Source organism: Struthio camelus, chromosome 19, assembly GCF_040807025.1.
Source record: "Struthio camelus isolate bStrCam1 chromosome 19, bStrCam1.hap1, whole genome shotgun sequence".
Classification (NCBI taxonomy): domain Eukaryota; kingdom Metazoa; phylum Chordata; class Aves; order Struthioniformes; family Struthionidae; genus Struthio; species Struthio camelus.
Genome location: NC_090960.1, coordinates 3,385,189 through 3,406,109, shown reverse-complemented (window position 1 = coordinate 3,406,109; position 20,921 = coordinate 3,385,189). Strand labels below are relative to the sequence as shown.

Genomic DNA, 20,921 nt, shown 5'->3' with positions numbered 1-20,921 from the left:
CCTTGTGCCCTCTCCCACGCCGTGCTTAACGTTTCATGTGCGGTCGTCTTACCTGGCTGCCTTGGCATGGACCTCCTTCCCCTTAGCTGACCCGCCATGCCAGGAGGCTCTCATTTACCTCCTTGATGAAGGCTGCAATGCTTCATGCTTGCAGGAGGATCCTGAGTCAGCCAGGCTCTCTGTGGGGTTTATATGATTGCATGGTGGTAAACAGAGTGGAAAGCCTTGACTTTTTCCTTCCTGGTGACCATTCCACAGCTTCTATTACAGTTTTTCAGAGTGTTGATAAATAGCACCATAAAAATTATAGTAATAAATTTAGTCATTGTGGGAACAGGGCTGATGGTAATGCAGGTTACTTGCTTAGGAATGTTTATTACTTAATTAGGACAGTTAAGGCTAGGGTTTGACTGTAATGCAGACCAAATGCAGTACGGTTTTGTTTGTTTTTAATTTTTCTCAAGTCTTTAAGAAGCAGCGTAAGGACTCACACGTGAATATGTACCAGCGTACGCTTACGGGGAGCGTGATTTAACTGTGACAGCAGATAAGTCACTGCTGACTCACGGGGAAGGAGCTGTGCAGAGCCAACGGGAGGGACCTCGCCTCACGTTGGCCTCGCAGGGCTCCTTTCGAAAGCCTGTCCCGCTCGCCTGGCCGCGCCGCTGCGTCACCGTCCGAGCTCCCTGGCTGCGGGGCTGAGCTCGGAGCACGGTACAACTGTATCCTGGTTTTCTTAACGCAAAAAATGTTGCAGAACAGGTTTTCCACGTGGGTCCGAACTTTGGCCCAGGCCCGGCAGATGGGATCTGTCCCCAAACCACAGGGCACATGTACAAACAGGGAGGAGCGAGATGGGACAACAGCAGACAGCTTGCAAAAGGGAAGGCAAGCAAGAAAAAGCGCATGGGGATCTGCAAACAGCATTCCCCCCCCCCAGTGTAGAGAAACTTCTAGTAGTTTTCAAATTATAGAGAGAAATATCGACGTACGACTAGAGGAGCAGGTAGATTTGGGGAGTGCCCTGTGCTCTGGTAGTCCTTCACGAATACGGATGATTCCTGGCAGTTAGTACTGAGTCGGATTCGATCTTTGCTCAAACCGCCAGTTTTTGGCTCAGCGTCAGCAAATCTCAGACCCGGGCGCCTAATTCGCCCCTAAGGGACCCGAAGCCGCCGCGCCGGCCTGCTGGCTCCGCGTGCGGCAGGCCGGAGCCGACTTCACCGGAATTTACCGCGTTTAGGGGGGATTTTCGTCACTCTGCGACACCGACCGCCCCCCCCCCCCCGCCCCGCAGGGGGGGTCCCAGGGCGGCAGGTGCCCGCGTCTCCCCTCAAAGCCCTCCCTGTCTCTGACGCCCTTCGCAGGCGGCCGCGCTCGCTTGGCCGCATCTCCTCCGCGCCCGCCGTGCCCTGTGGAGGGGACAAACGCGTTTATTGGGGTTCGCGAGTGTCACCCCCCCTTCCCCCCCCCCCGCCGCGCACCTCTGAGGCGCCTCAGGGCTGCGGCGGGCGCTGCCCCCTTCGGCAAGGGCGCCCCCGCGTGGCGGGCGCGGGTGGCGGGCGCGGCTCCGCCCCGGCGCCGGGCAGCTTTAAGGGAGGCGCCAAACCTCCGCCTCTCCTCAGCGGGCCGCGCCGCGCCGCGCGGCGCCTTTAAGGTTGCCGCGGCGACGGCTCTGGGCGAGAGCGAGGCGCATTGACGTCACGCCGCGCGGCCATTGGCTCGGCCAGCTGGTTTCCGGTGGGAGCTGCCGCCGCTGCTGCTGCCGTCGCCAAGGCCGAAGGCCGGGAGGGGTGGTGGGAGCCCGGCGGAGCCGCCGCCGCGCCGCGCGGTGAGTGGCGCCCGCCCGGCCCAGCCCGGGGGGCCGCGGCCTGGGGCGGCTCCATGTTGAGGGGAGCCGAGCTGAGCCGAGCCGGCGCCCCCTTCCTTCCCCCCCTCCCCGGGGCCTGCTCGAGGCCCGGCCGGGCTGCACCGGGCCCCAGGCGGCAGGAGAGGCCTCGCTGCGGGGGGCTCCCGCGGGGCCCTGTGCGGTGCCGAAAAAATACCCCCCCCCTCCCCGTCCCCTTCCCCAGCGGGGCTTGACCACTGCACGGCCGGGCCTCGGCGGCGCCGGCGGGGGGGGCTCGGCAGGGCTGGCCGGGCGGCCCCGGCGCCGCCGCGCGGGAGGGGCCTCTGGGGAGAACTTTGCTCCTGCGACAGGCAGGGGAGTTATTCGGCGAAGATGCCGTGTTCGTGGGGGTTTGTCACTTCTTTGGTGCTTACCGTGCTGGGCTCGCTCATCGCGCGGGCAGCAGCAGCTCGCGGCCGCTGCCTGTCAGCAGCGCGATGCAGCTTCACGCGGCTGTAGGTCGCTTTTTTGGTAGGTTGTAGTTTGTAGGCTGTCATGGAGCACCCGAGTTTCTCCGGGGCTGTTAATTAGTATTGACCTTGGCTGCGCGAGTTGCCAAAACAAAAGAAGTAACTGGAGAACTTTAAGGCCGCGTTTCAGTCCGTGCGAACTCCAAACTTGGTGTTTGTGCAATGCGTGATGCATCTGCGTCCCTGCATGCTTATGCAGGGATTAGATGTGACAAGAATGAAACCTCTTTGAAGTGTTAGCGATTTAGTATTAACTCTAGGCCTCTAGTAATCTCTAGTAGCATAATTCAGAGGGGCATAGCGTTGTACTTTCTATGTGGCCATGCGTGCTGTGTTTCTCAGCCTGCTGCCTGAATAGGATAAAATGCGTAATACAACTGTGCTACGTGACTTTTCAGTGGCTTGTCATCTCTCAAACTTATTTTGTCTGATTCTTTTTCACCCTTCAAAAGCTGATCCTGGGATCATCATATCTTACTGCCTATTCGTAGGTGTTGCCACAACCCTTATCCCAGGTAACTGTCTTTATATTTCATCAAAAATGCCCTGAGAAATTCTTTCCTGTTTCTTTAGCCATCTCAATGTTAGTTGTTTTGTGAAGAAAATTATGACTTGAAATGGATTTCTGTGTGTGTGTATATATAAATATATGCATGTATATATATGCACACACATATAAAACTATCATATGTATGTATATAACCTGAAAGATGAAAAAGAACTGCTTAAGCACATTTTTTTTTGAAATTTTTGTTTCTGACACTGTAATTTTAAAGTCTCCTGAAAACCTGACGTTGTAAGATATACGTTTAAATATGTACTCTTGATAACATACCTTCAACTGTAAGTATTGGGGGATTGCCATGTATTCACTGAAATGGATATGAAGCGTGGGCCAGGTTAAAGTATAGAAGCTTTTTAGGGGAAACACCTTTAATGCCTTAGTTTCCGTTAATGGGCACTGCTTGGGCATTTGGGGAACTGGCTTTGGCTTTGACCTTAATGTTTCTAATACTTCCAGTGCTTGCCTTTCTAATTCCCAGCTTCTCCTGACCTGTCTTTCGATTGTCATCCACCTGGCTCCATATAGAGCATACAGTTCTGTTTGTGATGTGACCTTCTCATCTGTGAAATCTTAGACTTAATCAGCAGAAAGCTTAGCTGGAAACCTCACTGATAAGCATCTTGTTCCTTGACTTTGAATGCTCACTGAACATAAATTGTTGAGGCCTTTACAGCTCAATTGCTTGCTTTCCCTCTTATGCTTGTGGAGTATTTTGTAAAGCACTCGAAATTCTTATTTCTTCCCTCATGTTAAATAAGCTTTTCTAGAAGCAAGATCAAACTGTGGGATTTAGTGTCTCTCTTACTGGATACTTCCTAGCTTTTTTCTCTTGTTGTTTAGCTGCTTTACTAGACTTGCAGATAAGAGATGACTTTATGCCGTGATGTTATTAAGATGATAATGCAGTGTAACTTTCTTTTTAGACAGCATGACATGCCTGACTGTATCAGGCAGCAGCATCTTCATTTCCATTGGTTTATTTAACCTTCTTTTTTCTCTTCAGCAATGGCAGCTTCTAGCAGCAGCAGCAGTGAGGAGGAGCGTAGTCTTCGAGAATGTGAACTCTATGTCCAAAAACACAACATCCAGCAACTTCTGAAGGATTGCATTGTGCAGTTATGTACAGTGCGACCTGAAAGACCCATGGGATTCCTCAGGGAATACTTTGAAAGATTGGAGAAGGTAAAAATAAGTGCTGGAGGGGAAGGAGAATGGAGCAACCTAAATTTACAACCTTTCTATGGAATTTTAGAGGCTGACCTTCAGATACGACCAGTGTTCATATTGATTGTTTGAAATTGGAACTAAGGGAAAGCTTTTGTCAAACAAGTCTTACTTTCCATAATTTTTACCAGTTGATCATGGTTTTAAAGCATTTCTGTAATAACAAAACATGTATGGCAAAATAGAAACTGAGGAAGAAATTTATCTAGCTTAGATGCAGATATAATCCCAATCTAGTGCTTCCTCTTAGAAGCTAATAGATAGGATATACTGTTCTTTCTGCAGTCCAGTGATAACTGTGGTGTATTCATCCAGCAGATGCTGGCAGTAGGCTTTTGGTTTATTATATTGAGAAAAATTATTTACAATGATTTAGGTGTAGCACAGAAGTAGGCTAGTGATATTTATCCAGACCTACCTGAAATCGAATTGAAATACTTGTATTTCAGCTTTCCAGGAGAGCAAGCCAGTTCCTGCCTTCTTTCAGTAGCTCGGTGTTGGTGTGTTTTGTTTGTTGTTCTTGCCGCATTTGTCTTCGAGGTGCCTTTGACTGTTTTTGCTGTGAAGTTGGTAGAAACATTCTGGGATCTTGAGGATGGAAAGCATTTTTGTCAATATAAGATAGGCATCTCAATGCTCGCATTTGAAACAATGATTTTATGTTCATTTGAACAATTAATTTTAAATTCCAATATCTAAGCAGACAGGAAAAGAAGCTGTTGTGAAAAATGTGAGGTTTTTCAAGACTAATACAGAGAAAACGGACTAATACAGACTAGTTGTATCTAACTACTGTATTCAGACTATATCACTAGTAAATAAGGTAACTGTGGCCTTATACAGCAGTCACTTGTAGGTACTCCTTTCAGTACTTTTATGCCAGGTATATGTTTGTCTTTTGTTTTAGGTAGGAATTAACAGAGATCAGAAGTATGTGTTGTGAAAAGGTTCTTGTAATGGTTGGAAAAATGAGCAGATGCTGCAGATTTACCTTACATAGTGTTTTTTGGTTTTGTTTTTTAAAATGACATCCTGAAAAAACTCTTTCAGAATACTAGCAGCAAACTAGATCCTAATAGGGTTTTTAAAATCAATTGTCCCTTCCTGTTGCCCTGCTTCCTTTCCTAGCATAGATTTTCAAGTTTCTAAGCACTGACAGATTTTAAAGGTTTGTATACCAACACTTGTGGTGTTATTGCTTTAAAAATTATCAAAGTTAATTACCTTACTGCCCATGGAATAAATTGTAAGCTAATCCATGTGTGAGCTTATAAAATGGGAGTAGTCATCTTTTTCCTTTAGTGGACTGACATGCAACATGTAATATTTAATCTTGAAACTTAGTTTGTCTTTAGGAAGAGGACAAACCTAGCTCTGGACTTGGTTGTTGGTATTTCAGAGTTGAATAACTCAAGCATGTTTTTTTATGGTGCAAATAGCTGTCTGTCAGCTCTGTCGGCCTACAAGAAAGCTGAAAATAAAAATGGTTAGGTAACTTTTTTGCTTGCAAATTACTCTTATAGTTTTGATCAAGGTCTCTCGTTATCAGGTATATTGGCATAGGTTATGCACATGCACTAATGCAGTTGTATCTACAAGGGAAAGCACAGCATTTCTCTTACCTTTTTGAATTAAAAAAAAATCTCTGTAGCTTGCTTTTTTGATGTAGTTTTGCCTTCCAGTCTAATGGATTGGTCTTCATTTAGCCAGGTAGGATAGTACCTTAATAGCTGTGAAATAACAGAGCAGTGGACATCCTGTGCTACGTGAATGAACTTTGACATCTCTATCTGAAAAGCACAAATGCTAAGTGCTATTATTAACCAGCTCTACCCCAGTACTCTGGTTGAGCAAAAAATGTTTGGATTTGTCTCTTTCAGCTTCCATAGGTAATGTCTGTTACATCTTTAACGAAACAGCACTGCTTTTCAGTGTACCTTCTGAATCTGTTACACTGAATGAGACTGGGGCTGAGATACAGTGTGGTGGGTGTTTTTGACTGAATTTTGAAGTTTTCATTTAAAACTGGAGCTAGGTGGCTCTCTTCTCTCTAGTTATCCTGACGGGTCATCTCTCCACAAAACACACCTACAGAGGTGATGCACTATGTCATGTTATTAAAATACATTGAAGATATTTAAAAATACTTCTGGATTTATGTTCAGAAACATTACTGCCTCTGAAGTAGTTATAGCTCCTTTAGGAATTCAGATATGTCCTCTCCTGAGTTATGAAATCTTTCATATGAATCTAATTACTATGCATTGATTATATAAATGTTTATATTTTTTCTATTTGTGGAGGTCTAAGGCCCTATTCTTCTTGCCGTGCAAAGATAACACCAGTGCATGGTAAAAGCTAATAGCTACCCAGTGCTGTGCCTGGCTGTGTAATTTGATTTGAGCTGTGGAAACTTAATGTAGAGATCATTATTACAGCCTGTAAAATAAATATTAGATATTGGCCATGGCTACGCTTTTGAAATACTGTATATAATTTGTTTATGTGCATAACAGTTTTTCTAGAAAACTACAATTGTAAAGTTGGTGATTGACACCTAATCGCTTTATTTATTCCCTACCACTTGCCCCACTTCCGCAGATACATACCTGAACGATTTTCCCATTTTTCCCAAGTGGCTTGCTTGCACAATCATGGCAGTTAAGGTGGATTTACTTTGCAGTTGTGAAAAGCTCTGCCTTAAGTTCACACTTTTTCTTTAACTTCCAATATTTGTTTGTGGGTTTTTTGTTTGTGTTTTTTGTTTATGATTTTTTTCCCAAGTATCTGGAGAGCTGATATAGCTTAAATACAAACTAAACAGAAGCACTTGAGACTATTTCTAGTGTAATGACAGTTACCAGATATCAAACTATACAATCGAAAACATAAATTTAAAGTAGTCGTCTTCAGTAGCTGTTATAACTCAAATAAGTCTTATAACCTTATTAAATCTGAAGTCTCATAACTTTAATATTCTTACTAGTAAGTAACAATTTAAATAGGCTACATAATAACTATTTTTTGCCTGTTAGGAAAAAACCAAAACCCTATGATTAGTGATCACTGATGCCAAAAACTGAACTGCTCGATCAGCTGAAAGATCGGGGTTCAACATTAGATGTCATAAATAGGCTATCGTTATTACTTAAGTTTTTTTTTTTAATACCCTGGTAGTGGTTATACGGACAATGAATGTCTTTTTCCAGTGTGTGTTTAATCCGAAGAGTTTGTAAACTTGAGCAAAGACGTTCCTCACTTTTATAGACACTGTTAAATTCTAAGCTAACCAACAATAAGAACTGTCAGTCTTTCTTCTGGGCCTAGTATAATTTCTCTCTCATCTGGTGTTTTAGTGTATGTGATTTAGTATCTGAAGTAGTGAAGGTGTATTTTAAAAACATGAATACGTGAAAAAGCTATTGGTATGAAAGCCATGAGATTAGATTCCAGCGTATCGTTTACTCCATGGCACACTATGTTGTCTTGTGATACATAATGTGCCTGTATGGTGACTTCTCTCTCTCACTCAGGATATCTTCCTCTTATGTATAGGTAGGCTGTGTGGGATATTAGCTTGCAATATACCAGCTGTCTTATCTTACCCACCTGTAACTTGTTCATACATCCATGTCCTACCATAACATGCCTGCATGTGTTGGTGTGGTTTCTTAAATATAGTAATGGTAAATCCCAGGTCAGGCAGAAATTACTAGTTGTGCTTTTTCTTTCAGTACGATTTCTGTTACTTAAATAGACTCACCTTGATGAGTTGCTTGCTAAACGCTCCTCTTTGATACACAGCTCCCTAGCTAAATGTTAGTAAAATGCATCTACCTTTGAAAGCTGCATGATTTTGAACAGTGTTTTTTATATTTTATGTGATTTTTGGAGCAAGTAGAGCAGCTGATGGTCACTTAAAATTTAAGTGTTAAGTTTTTGCTCTTATGGGTTGTGTCAAGAAGTCTGTCTGTGAATGGAGAGTATGTTTCTGCAGTTGTTGATGTTGCCCACTTTGTAGCAAGGTGGTTAAACCACTGCTCAAGCTATTTTTAATAAGATGGTGTGTAATATACTTCTTTCTCTGAAATAAAAAGAGAGAGACAAGGCTTTAAATACCTCTTGCCCCCATCATTTTGAAATGTAGCACTATTTTATTAATGGACAAGGATCAGGAAGTGAAACATAATTCAACAGACCAGTGCAGTTTCTTTGGCTATCTGAGAAGTATAACCATTACAGTGAGTTTACGTTTTATCTGATGTCTCTTTCCTCAAAGTGTTCCTGTTACACAGAGGCTATGTGTATCTCCGGAGTAGAGTGTGGCAGCCAAACAGCATGCTGCCCAACAGGGGAGGGAACAGTTTGATCAAGGACACTGGGACAAACCCAACTCTTAAAGTGCCTGGAGTTCTCGTACAGCAGATGATTTCTTGTTCTTTTTAAGGCACGTCCTAAAACCCTGTTCCCATGTAACACTGGGAGAAATTCATCTTAGCTGTCATGATTCAAATGCTTTGGCTCTAGGGTGATTTTTTTTTTTTTTGTGTGTATATGGTGTGTGTGTGTGGCTGTGCGGTTTTTTTTAATGTCATCAAGTCGTCTTAACAGTCAAGTATGGTGAATCTTCTGGAATACAGAAGAATAAAACTTGTGTGGGTCAAGTTAGCTAGACTTCATTTTATTGCAAGTACACTGATCTTCTATAGTGTTATCAAGAACACAACACAAAGGGGTAACTCGGAAATACTGAAAATGTGTGACATTGTGTGAAGCTGACAAATCTGGCTTGGACATAGACTGCTATTTGGCTTCTAGCATCCTTCCTGCAGCTCTTTGGTAAGCAGTGTTCATGTTTCTTCCTCCTGAAATAACTGATGGTTATTGAATATCTAGTTGATTCATGACTTGATCTTGTTTCAAAAGCTTCTCATGTAATGTGGATTTCTGAGGAATCACTCTTCTGTCTTTCAAATCAAAAAGGCTTAACACCTCATAGCTGGTGGAAGGAACTGCTGTGTTCACCATTGGGAAAACTTCTTGATGGTCTGCAGAACTCTTTCATTGCCCATTTGAATACGCTAATGGAAAGTGTAGTCAAGTTGTTTGTGTATATATCTTAATGTATTCAGCGATTAATGTAACTTAATAAATACCAGTGTGATATGAATGTTATAAATGAAAGGCATATCTACTTTAAAAGGTCTTTGATCTTGATTGCTCTAGTCTTCCACTTGCCTTAGTGTGGATGTAACAGTACACAGGAAGCTCCCTTGCATTGGCAGACAAAACTGGAATATGATATGTAACTATTCCTTTCCGGTTACTGGCTTATGTGACACAAACATCTCTTCCTTCCTGTTTAGGAGGAAACAAAACAGTTGTTGAATCAACAGAAGTCTGGTTCACGCTCAGACTCACGGGAGGATGAAATCTCTCCTCCTCCTCCTATGAACCCTGTGGTTAAAGGTCGAAGAAGGCGTGGAGCCATCAGTGCAGAAGTCTATACAGAAGAGGATGCTGCATCTTATGTTAGAAAGGTGCCCCTACATCTCAGCTGTTCATGAACTCTTTTATTATAGATGCGGTTTTTATCTAAGACCTTCTACTATGCCGTGTGCTAAGTAACACTAAGCTTGCGTGGCGTGTTGAGTCTTTTGATAACTGTAAAAAGCAGACCTATATGTATAGCTCTTGGGAGGTTAGAATGAACCGTCGTATATTTAAACGGTTCTTGCATAACTTATACCTGAGGGGAGGGAAAATATAGATATATATGTAAAAGTATAAAATGAAGTGCTTCCAGTTATCTCACTGCTGCAACAATATTAAGTTTAGCCTAATGGCTGAGCGAATTTGCCACTATTCATGGGGAAACACAGGTTGAATGGATACTGGCACTCTCTTGCGAAAAGAAATTCCAAGCTTACCATGGAATGATGTTTTTAAAATTGTATAAAATCGTACGAGATTTTACTTTTTGCATAGCCCGGTTGTAAACATTGGCTATACTTGTTTTTAGATTTATAGTGCTTGAAAAACTGTAAAACTTGGCTAATATTTTGTGGTAGTTTGAGTAATTCACTTGATCTGGGGAATGCAGAGGGTTTTAACCTGTTACTTCTTTGGTTATGTCCTAGGTTATTCCAAAAGATTATAAGACCATGGCTGCTTTAGCAAAAGCTATTGAGAAGAATGTGCTGTTTGCCCATCTTGACGATAATGAAAGAAGGTAGGAATGGATCTTTGTAGGATACTTTTTTTTTTTTAAGGCTAGAGTACAGACTTCAGAAGAGCTAAATGTGTCGTCATGTACAAAGCTGCACAGCCTCTTTAGAACAGTCAGTTTAACCAGAGAGAGGTTATAGGAAGAGTATTCAGAGAGAGGTTATAGGAAGAGTATTTATTGATGGATTGTATATACAGATGTGTATGAACGCATGTGTGCGTGGCAGGTGACCACGCAGTTGTCTAATTTTGATATCCTCCTTTCAGTGACATCTTTGATGCAATGTTCCCTGTCACCTACATTGCAGGCGAGACTGTGATACAACAAGGCAAGTGGCAATGATCACGCTGATAAATAAGTTAGAGATGGTGAGCAAGCTGTGACCTAGTGCCATTGTTAGTATGCTTCTTTGAAAACAAAAACATTGTCTGGATCCAGTGACCCTTTCTTGCCATGTTATGTGAAGTGCTGTTTATGCTAAAAAGTGAGGAGTGGAGCACTTGTAGGAAGATGTGGTTTCCTTGTATGCGTTATTTGTTGCACAGACACTTGGTGGCTCTGTAGAACATGCTATGGGAATTTATGGATTCAAAACTCCTTTCAAGTAATTGTGGAAACGCTGCTGGTCTCCTGCATGCCAGTAGGTGTCCTCTTTCACAGGACTAAGACAAATATGAAATCAGCAAAATATGAACTTTCACCCTGCAAGCAGGGCAAAATTTCTCTCTGCCAACCTTATGTTAGACATATCAAAGTTGGCGTAGATGCCAGTTCTGTAAAACATGAATGCTTGAATAGCTTTACTTTCCTTTTTGGTGTATGTTAAATTTCTGGGTTTTTTCTTTTTTTAGGTGATGAAGGTGATAACTTCTATGTTGTTGATCAAGGAGAAATGGATGTAAGCGCTATTGGCAGTTTACTAAGTTCACCTCCAGCAGGAAAGTAGAAAGTGGTATTTGTGGGCCTCTTCTACCAGGCCTCCTTTTGATGGCTTACCTCATAATAGTAATTTCTTACTTGTAGAAACTTAGTTTGCTTTTTAGCCTCTTTGCTCCTTATGGACAGCTCAATCTGACTGCACAGTGTGAGTTGTATTGAGTTTCAAAATGAATGATCTGAACACAAACATTATTAATGGTTTACAAGTGAAGGTTTGAGTCTAGTTGTGTGTGGCACAGGCTTTAAAAATGCTTCCTTTATTTATTTATTTTTTCACTTCAAGTCATCCATAATTTTTTCTGACAACCTTTTGTAAATCCTTCTAGTTGTACGTTGCATAGAGACTTTTATGTCGGGGTTTTATTTTGCATCCAAGGATCTTTGGAGTCTATGTATGTAGCCTCTGTGCATGTGATGTAGACAAGAGTCCCTTTGTCAGGAATGTAAAACTTTTGACCAGCGCTGGCACTTCAGCCCTGTAGTGTTGTTGAAAACCTGAAACGGTCCACTTTGACTGTATAGATGCTAGGATTTCTCCCTTTACTATAAAGGAAATGTGGGGTAGCAGGATCTTTGTGCTGTCTCTGACCAGCTCCCATGACACCATGGGCTTTGGCTCACCACTGTGCACTGCCTTTCAGGTTTATGTGAACAATGAGTGGGCAACTGGTGTTGGTGAAGGTGGGAGCTTTGGAGAGCTTGCCCTTATATATGGAACTCCTCGAGCTGCAACTGTCAAAGCAAAGACAAATGTAAAGTTGTGGGGCATTGACAGAGATAGCTATAGAAGGATCCTGATGGTAAGTAATTTTTCTGGCTGATGTGTGGCTTATGTCATTGACTCAAGTAGCTGTGTGCTAACTTGGATTATGCTTGTGGTTTTACTGTTTGTTCACTTAATTTCTACTGGTCATTTGACCTTCTGTCAGCTCCTGTCTCTTGCTGGAGATAGTTATTCAAAATCCCATTATCTCTTTTGTGATCGGAAAGCTGATCACTCCTCACCCATTTATGAGGAATGGCAGTGGGGTGGATAGTCTTGGGTTAGTAGAACAATTCCAGCAATGCAGTGTTAAGTTGAACTACAAATATAATACTGCTGGTTAGCTTCTGCCAGATGTTTTGGTTCTTCCCTGTATTTTAGCCTGCTAGTTATAAGTAATGCGTATGAATGACAGTTGTAACTAACGTGGGCAGGTGTTGTGAGTTTTGGTAAGGTTATACAGTAAGAATGCGCTTTATAAACATCAGGGCCGTGACAAATGCTCAAGTGCTTTTTGAAGGTTGCTGAGCTTCCTGAAATCTTACTGTAAGTAATGTAATCTGAAAGCCCTTAATCTTGTGGCTTTATGGCCTGTGACACAGGAATCATTAAGACTGGTTAAACTGTATTTCCATGTTTTTGAAGTTTAGTTGAAGGCTGATACAAAACGTGAAGTAGAGAACTTACTTTGTGGTGTGTGTGTGGTTTTTTCTTTTAATAGGGGAGTACTTTAAGAAAGAGAAAAATGTATGAGGAATTCCTTAGTAAAGTATCTATACTGGGTAAGTGGGAAGATTTTATTCTAAAATGGGTTAAATTATCATATTGCAATGATAATGCTGGGTAACAGCATTATTGTTACATGTTGTTGTGGTAACTTGTTTAAACAGACTACAAAATCTGTATTGCTTTTCTGCATCATTCCAAGATAATTCCTATTGCGTTATTGATATTGGCACAAATGTTGCCAGAAACAGAAAATAGGCTGACTTCTGTATGTAAGAGGGGAAAAAATACAATTTGTGCCTCAAAAAGGTAATGTATTAATGAACTACTGACTCTATAGAATCTCTGGACAAGTGGGAGCGCCTCACTGTAGCCGATGCCTTAGAACCGGTACAGTTTGAAGATGGGCAAAAGATTGTGGTCCAAGGAGAGCCAGGAGATGAGTTCTTCATTATCTTGGAGGTAAGTAAGGTCGTAATTAAAAGCTTGGAAGTTGACTGTTTTAACGTTGCTTATTCTGCTTCCAAATAGACCCTAGGAGAAAAATGAAATCTAAGAATATACTTTTTAGATAATTGCTAATAAAATATGATCTTGCTGGACCTGCAGAAGCTTATATTTAGTTTTTCTTTTACAAATGGCACTTCCAGGAAAAGTAACAAATTTCTGGCTAAACCAGTTTGTCGTCTTCGGAGAGAGCAGAGACCCATTCTAGATAGCTAGTCATGTCTTGCTTGTGGTGTTACCGTGTTCTGTATGGTTTTTTGCTAGTCATACTGTTGTAATCTTAGTGTTAAGAGAGAAGTGGGAAGAAATCAGTGGTGTAGATAGGTAAATACCCAAGATATTTTAAGTTTAAAAAAAAAAAAAAAAAAAGACAAGCTATAGTTATGGAACGGTCTAGGGAACTATGCCTGAACTGTGTAGTGTTCTTAAAATATTGAGACATCACAGTGGTTATTTCTGCAAAACAGCTGATTCCTTGTTGAATTCAATATTTCTAGTGATACTGGAAATTCCAGTTTAATTGTTGTGATTTATTAAAGGGCACAGCTGCAGTGTTACAGCGTCGATCAGAAAACGAAGAATTTGTTGAAGTGGGCAGACTGGCACCTTCTGATTATTTTGGTGAGTTACATAGTGACCACCGTAATTACGTACAGCCCTGCCACTGTTTTACCTTACTGTATTGATGGCTGCTGTGGATAACGGTCATGGAACAGATTTGCTTAATTGCTGTTTTTGCTAACTCTCATAGTTTGGCTCAGCTTCAGGTAAGTATCAAAGTCATTTGCCATTCAGCTGTGTATGTGCATATTGTAGAAAAGTGTCAGTCTTGGAATACTTCATGTTTGAAAGGACCTCTCATGATTTAGTCCCATCCCTCTGCTCAAAGCGAGGCCAGCTTTGACGCTACATTAGGTTGCCCAGTGTCGTGTTCGAGTTTCCCGTGTCTCTAAGGATGGATATTCTACAACTGCTCTGGACAATCTCTTTCATTACTTGACTTAATCTCATTGTGAAGAACTTTTATATACCTCAGGAACTTTCCTTTCTGCAACTTGTTATTTCTCAGTCTCTCACTGTGCATCTCTGAGAGTAGTCTAGTTCCATCTTGATAAGCGCTCCTTATGTAGTTGAAGACGACAACTGTAAGATTCCCATCTTGGCCTTCTCTCCAGGTTGGACTTGCCCACCTCTTTCAGCATCTATTTGTATGTCCTGTGCTGCAGTCCCCTAATGATCTGGGTAGCACTGTTGGACTCGCTCCATTTTGTTAGCATCTTGTACTGGGAAACCCAAAACTGGGTGCAGTGCTCTGGTATAGTCCCGTACTTGCCGAATAGGGTATTTTCTGCCTTCTGTGGAGGGTGTTCTTACTAAGCTAAAGTTACATGGTGGTTAAATTTGTTTGACTTGAAAAAGCTCATGCTTTGTTGGCAAAGAAAAGTAAAAAGGTCCTATAAATACTGATTTATGGAGACTTTTGAGATAATCTTCACATGGAACTAATTACTTGCCTAGTGTACGTAGATTATCAATGAGTTGCATGTAAGGACTGGAGACGTATGCCTGCAGAGCATTCTTGAATAATATAATGTTATATAATGAGATGTTCCTGACTGACTAATTCTGGGTTTTGAAGAAAAGTGGCTTGAATTTTTGAAACAAAACCAAGCCAAGCCAAAAGTAAACCCATTTAGAACCTATTATTTAATCTTTGAACATCTCCCTCTCCAAAAAAAAAAAAAAAGTCAGGTTTAAGATAGAGGTATAGGGAAAGGAGACCTAAGCTGTCCTCTTGCAAAAGCGTTCTGGCTGGCTGTTCAGTTTTTTGCTTTGCAGATGACGTAATAAACAAATATTCTGTTGCAAGGCCTGAATTTGGATGTGCTCAAGAGTGCAGTAATAGTACTAGATCTGACCAAAAGTCCATTTAGCTCAGTATCTAGTACTTGATGTTTATTGTACGTATATAAAGTTGCAGTCTTCTGTAATCTTTCCTCTGATGTATATATACTCTGAGTTTCCCCGTCTGAACTAAAAGTTGTCTCTGCCATTGCATTCAGGTGCTGCAGACCTGTCCCCCAAGGGTTTGTTTCATTTTTCCCTTAGAACCTACCTATTCTTTCACAGCCTGTGTTGTGGAGGCCAGTGAGTTCAAGAGTTTTAATTGGGCACAAAGGGGAAAAGTGTTTCCTCGCTTCTTTTAGACGTCCCTTCTGGTAATGCACACAAACTTATTCTCAGAGGAGCATCGAGTTCGTTCTTCAGTGCAGAACATGCAGATGTCAAGCCTAAATTGCTTAAAAACAGAAACAGCCCAAAACTGGGGAATTTTAGGGGTAACTATTGCAACAAATGGGAAGAATAGCTTGTTGAAAATTTTAATTTCTGAATATGTTATTTAGTGATTGTAACAGGTGTTCAAAACAAACTTTTTGGCAAGTTTGTGACCTACAAGATGGGAATGCTAGACTTCAAGATACTTGATACTTCAAGATACAAAGTCAAATTCCTAATTTTGATTAACGATAGTTCAAAGGCTCCTGTTTTGTGCATTTAATGTTTTTACTTCAATAGCATGGTCTTGTTTTTGCCCTTAGTTACCTAGAAATACCTGAATTGAACAGTAGCATAGCTGCATTTTAGAAAACTACCTGCTTGTTTTCTAGGAAAATTACATGGTTAACTGAGATGTGACCTTTCTTCAAGTAGACCACATGTTGAAAATTCTTTAGGCCTTTTTCAGAAAGACTTGAATGCAGACAGACTTTTTTTAAAAAGACTTCAGTCAGTTCCTCTAGTAGTTCTTTTACAGTGGCTTCACAATTGCTTATAATGTAACTGGGTAGGTTCTTGTTCTGATCAATATTAAATCCTGAATTACCTTACATTCAGTTCTTAAAGTTTGAAATACAACAGGGTAACTTCTTCGGCTCTTTGTGTGTTGATTATTTATTTATTTTTTAATCCCGTTTGCACTTTTCCTGTTGCCGTAGGTGAAATAGCTCTGTTGATGAACCGTCCTCGTGCTGCCACAGTTGTTGCTCGTGGCCTGTTGAAATGTGTAAAGCTTGACCGACCCCGATTTGAACGTGTCCTGGGTCCGTGCTCGGATATTCTCAAACGAAACATCCAGCAGTACAACAGTTTTGTATCACTGTCTGTCTGAAATTTTCCTCCCTATTGAAAACATGCTTCACGAATGCAGACTGCTTTATTACCCTTGTGCAGAGCCACATTGCCACTGGCATTTGCAGCTTCCTGTCTGTTTAAAAAAAAAAAAAAAAAGCTGTTCATGGCACTATTTTTAATTTAGAGCATATTAGTTCTGTGCTCTCTGTCCCATTAAATAAATAGAAAAAAATTCTATGGAGACTTTGGCTGTTACAGCTTCTCTCTGTGCAACATAGTGTCCAACTCGGGCAAATGCAGCCTTGCTTTAGTGGGGGAGAGATCTCCTGACACCTTGCCAATTGCCATAGAGTAAGGAGGTAACAGTGGAAAAAAATTTTAAGGTGTTTCTCAAACTGTCAGACATACTTTAAGGCTGTGGTCATAATCTGCTGTATTTCTCTTCAAGTGAGAACTGCCCCTGTAACTGAGCTTCTTGGGGGTTTGGGTTTTTTTTTAAATAAGTTTTCTGGGTACTGTAATCCTGGGTTCAATCGTGAGGCATCAGCTGCTAAAGAAAGCCACAGTTGGAATTTAACAGTATCATTGTTCCTGTGTCTGCTGGTTTAAGATTGCTTCGTTATGTTTTTGTCAAGTGTAAAGCAAACAAAGCTTTCAAGGTTTATAGTTCTGGTGAACTACTGGAGTTGTTACTTAATTTGCTGACTTGCCGCAACTAATTCTTTTTTTTTTTTTTTCCTTCAGCTGTAGATTTGCCATTTAAAATTTTTCCCTCTTCAAAGTGGCAAGAACCAAATGTTGCATTAAATACCTAACTTTGGTCTCTAGTATATAGGCTGGTGTAAGAATAGTACAGCTATCCAGCTGTTAGTAATGTTCAAATACTAGATTGCTGCAGAAATGGGAAGCATATGTTTTATTTTCCCTGTGACTCTTGCTTGCTACATATTCCTCAGTTGACTTTTTAAATGATCCTCAGTTCAGCTCACCCTTTGATACCAGATAAAACAACTTTGAGTATTTATGGCCAGCATCAATTGCAGGGGAGATCATCGCTGGTCTGTTTAGATACCGTTGTTCTTGGTAGAAAACGTGAGGCAGAAAAAGTGAATGTTCCAACTTTCCAGCAACACTCAGTTGTTTTAAATGTTTTGTTTTTAAATCAATCAATTTATAATTTTTAAACTTCTTAATTATAAATCTAGTCTAAATACAAAAGGTGCATTCTTTCCTTGCTTATCCAATTTACATGAGACAGATCTCATACTCACTCTCTTTTCCAATATGTTGCGGAGTCTTAAATGTATTTAAGTATTTACCAGCTTTGTGTTACATTATTCTGTGCACACCAATACTTCCCAAAAGTTTTTACTGAATTCCACGGTTCAATAATGGTAGGCAACTTTTAAGGTTTCCTTTAAACTGTAATTTATATAAAGTAGTGTAGGCTTGTATTTGGGAGTGACAGCAAGCAGTTTTGCATTTGTTGTGCAACTATTTCTAACAATGGAGCCCTTGTTTTATTTCTTTGTCAAGGTGATACGGATTCAAGTTCAACAGACTTTCTCCCAGGCTTGTAGATGATTAGAGAGAGTCTCCAAATTGATGCAAAATAACACTGAGGATATCAGGCCCTCACAAAACATTTTAGAGTATTTCTGACTGTGAAATCCTGCTAGTGGGGTTTAAATGCTTACGTGGTGCAAGTTCTCTCTTCAGAAAACGTTGAGTAGAGGATTTCGGCCAGAGCCCTTAATGAGTGAGCAAATGTTACCTTTTTCTGGTGAAACAGTTTTCTTCAGTTTTGACTATCAAGTTTTTTTCTTAACATGTGTTCTTCATGTTATTTTGAAGCACCAAAAACTGTGTGAACTAGTTAGAGCTCCACAAAAAATGCACATTTTTTTATATAAGGCTTTCTAATCAAGTTTCACTACTGCATCTTTTTAGCTTGCTGTTTACTCCCTTTTGTAGTTTTACCTACAAGATTTTAAGATAAATCAGCTAAGTCTGAGTTAAATATTAATCACAGTTAAGCTTTACCTTTGTGTGCAATTTAAATATGTTTGAAACCACAATTGGCATAGTTTTGCCTTAGCTAATGTTCAGGGCTTTAGAAGTAATTTTTTTGCTAGTCCACCTTTAGCAAATTTATGAAGTCTACTGCCCTAGAAAGCTATAGTCAACCAGAGGACCATTTTTGTATTGTTACCTGACTATATAAGTCTGATTTACTGTATGTGCTAATATATTATATTATATTCCTTTTGTTATAGATTGTCCAAATGGCAGGTAAAGCAATAAAATGATTTAAATTCTTAAATGCAATCAGTCTTTTTCTTTCTCCCCTCCATTGCCCTTGTGTTTTGTTTTCCTTTGGCCTTAGAGGATGAATTATTAACGAGCTGGAGGAAACCGAAAAGCTTAATGGATTTAGCTTACTGTTAACTCTGGCAGCTTGAGTTCAAATCCTAGCTTGTTGCACAACTGACTCTTCCCTCTCCTGATGCCTGCTGGAGAGCTCGTTCTCTGCTAGTCAGGCCGTGCTTCTGACCCAGGAGCTGCTTTGGAGCTCTGGCCTTGGTTGTGCGTCACTACTTTTGGAGTAAACACTGGTAAAACAGGTACCTGTGTTTTCCTTGGGTGTCCTTTGATAGCAACTTCTGGAACTTGGATTTCTTTTATAAAGTTATTAATTCCTGGCCCAGCCACTATTACTGGAGCTAATAAGCTTCTGTAAGTTATCTGCTTCCATCTATGTCCAGTCTTAATGGCAGTTTTGAACATGCAATAATTCATCATGAGTGTGTTCTGGTGGACAGACAGTGAGAAATAGAGGTAAGGTCACCACAAAATCGCCAGTAGGGGGAGATAGAACTTTGGAAATAGTGTCTGAGATTGAAATAACACCTTGCCTGCTGAAAGTGTCGTTCCTTTTATCGTAATCTATTTTCTATCCACAAGAGTTGATTGGAGGGGAAAAAAGTCTGTAAGCCCACCAACACACAGAATTCAGTTTGACTGAACTATCTAAAAACTTGCTGCTTTTGTGAAAGGTGGAAATGGAAGGAAATAGTCGAATATAAATCAGGCCCAAACAAATGAGGCTTTTTTTTTTTCCCTTCCCCCTTGCTAACAGTTGTGGCTCCAGAATACTGGAAAAATCTCTTTGCTAAGCAGAAACACTTCAAACTTCCTCAAACACAAAAATGAATAGAACAGGGACCTGTAGGGCCATACTCAAATTACAGCTGCAGCTTGTTCTGTAGTTTTGCAGGGTGGAGAGAGGTAGGCAGCTTTAGAACTATTGTGACACGTGATTAAACTTCACTACAGTCCCATGTGAAAAATGATAGCTGTGACCAAACAAGCTTTAGTCCTTTTTTTTTGTACGATTCAGGCACTTACTGCCAGTGTTACTGAGTTCTCTTTTAGGTTGGGCAAAACTCCAGCCTGGAAGAAAATGAGCCAGTGTAGATGAAGCAGCTCACTGAGAACCATTAACAGCTACTGCCTTTGGTTATGCATCCTGGCAAGGTTTGTGCTATGGTCTTGGGATTCTCCTCCGAGAGGTCTGCAGTGCTGTTGATGGCTTTTTGCTTAACTTAAAGGTTAGTTTAGAATTAGCTTGTTATTGATTGATTGTTTTCCTTCCTTAAGGATGATAAATTATCAACAGAGTTCTCAACTACTTTCCTTAGACTGCCAAAAAGCTCGGTACAATCATTCTTGAACAGTGGAAAAGAAAAAGCTATTAAAGAGAGATTCAGTAATCAAACCATTCTTAACCCTTGTCCTGGGAAGAAAAGGGAAGATTATAAATTCAAAGATCTTTGATTAACTCCCACCCTCTGTTTGTTCTTTAGTTCCTATTGCATCCCCTCAAAATGCACAGAGATTGTGTGTGTGTGTGTGTGTGTGTGTGTTCCAGTTCTAGTTTCCAACAGGAAAGCTCAAGTAGTTTTAAATGATTTCTAAAGCTATGAGAAGATGACCTGAGCTAGAACCCCCCCCTTCGGCAAAATGTTTTCACTGGAAGTTGGTGGCTTGTTGAATTGTAAATACAGTCCTATGCTTCTAGGTGGGTTTGGGGGAGGCTTGCTCTGTTTTGAACAGGGCTGTACTTACAAGTCAAAGGCAATGCATACCTGCCTTTCTCTTGAACCTAAACCAATTCTTCCACCTATAAGACAGATTTTTAAAAAAAGAGAAGTGATTTTACTGCACTGTGAGGTAGTGGGCTTTTGGGCAGCATGTGTAGATCAAAGTGGAGTGTGTTGATAACTTTATGTTGGAGAAGAGACCCAGGGGGCATGGACAAGTCTGATGGTGAATACTGCGCAGGTACTCTTCAGTTTGACAGTGCTGAGTCCATATGCTGTCTTGTCTCAAAGCTGCAGGTGCTGCCCTTGTGAAATAAGGTTGATCTTTACTCAAATACACAGTGTTGGTTACAGAACACAGACTTAAGAGGAAAA

General features: G+C 41.0%; 1 protein-coding gene across 3 annotated transcripts; it reads left to right on the top strand.

Annotated features, from left to right (window-relative positions):
• Window positions 1–1,618: 1,618 nt before the first annotated feature.
• Window positions 1,619–18,766, top strand: PRKAR1A (protein kinase cAMP-dependent type I regulatory subunit alpha). 3 transcript variants are annotated; one of them, XM_068913466.1, is made up of 12 exons: window positions 1,619–1,831; window positions 2,811–2,873; window positions 3,927–4,105; window positions 9,514–9,687; window positions 10,288–10,379; window positions 10,643–10,704; window positions 11,228–11,274; window positions 11,957–12,115; window positions 12,800–12,860; window positions 13,145–13,266; window positions 13,851–13,932; window positions 16,308–18,766. In XM_068913466.1, the coding sequence occupies exons 3-12, from the start codon at window positions 3,929–3,931 to the stop codon at window positions 16,478–16,480; spliced, it is 1,149 nt and encodes a 382-aa protein (XP_068769567.1). In that variant the 5' UTR covers window positions 1,619–1,831; window positions 2,811–2,873; window positions 3,927–3,928; the 3' UTR covers window positions 16,481–18,766. The 3 variants fall into 3 exon arrangements, with proteins under 3 accessions (XP_068769567.1, XP_068769568.1, XP_009677306.1); XM_068913467.1 differs by having other exon boundaries at window positions 1,761–1,831; window positions 2,850–2,873; XM_009679011.2 differs by lacking the exon at window positions 1,619–1,831 and adding an exon at window positions 2,180–2,359.
• The last annotated feature ends 2,155 nt before the right edge of the window (window positions 18,767–20,921 follow it).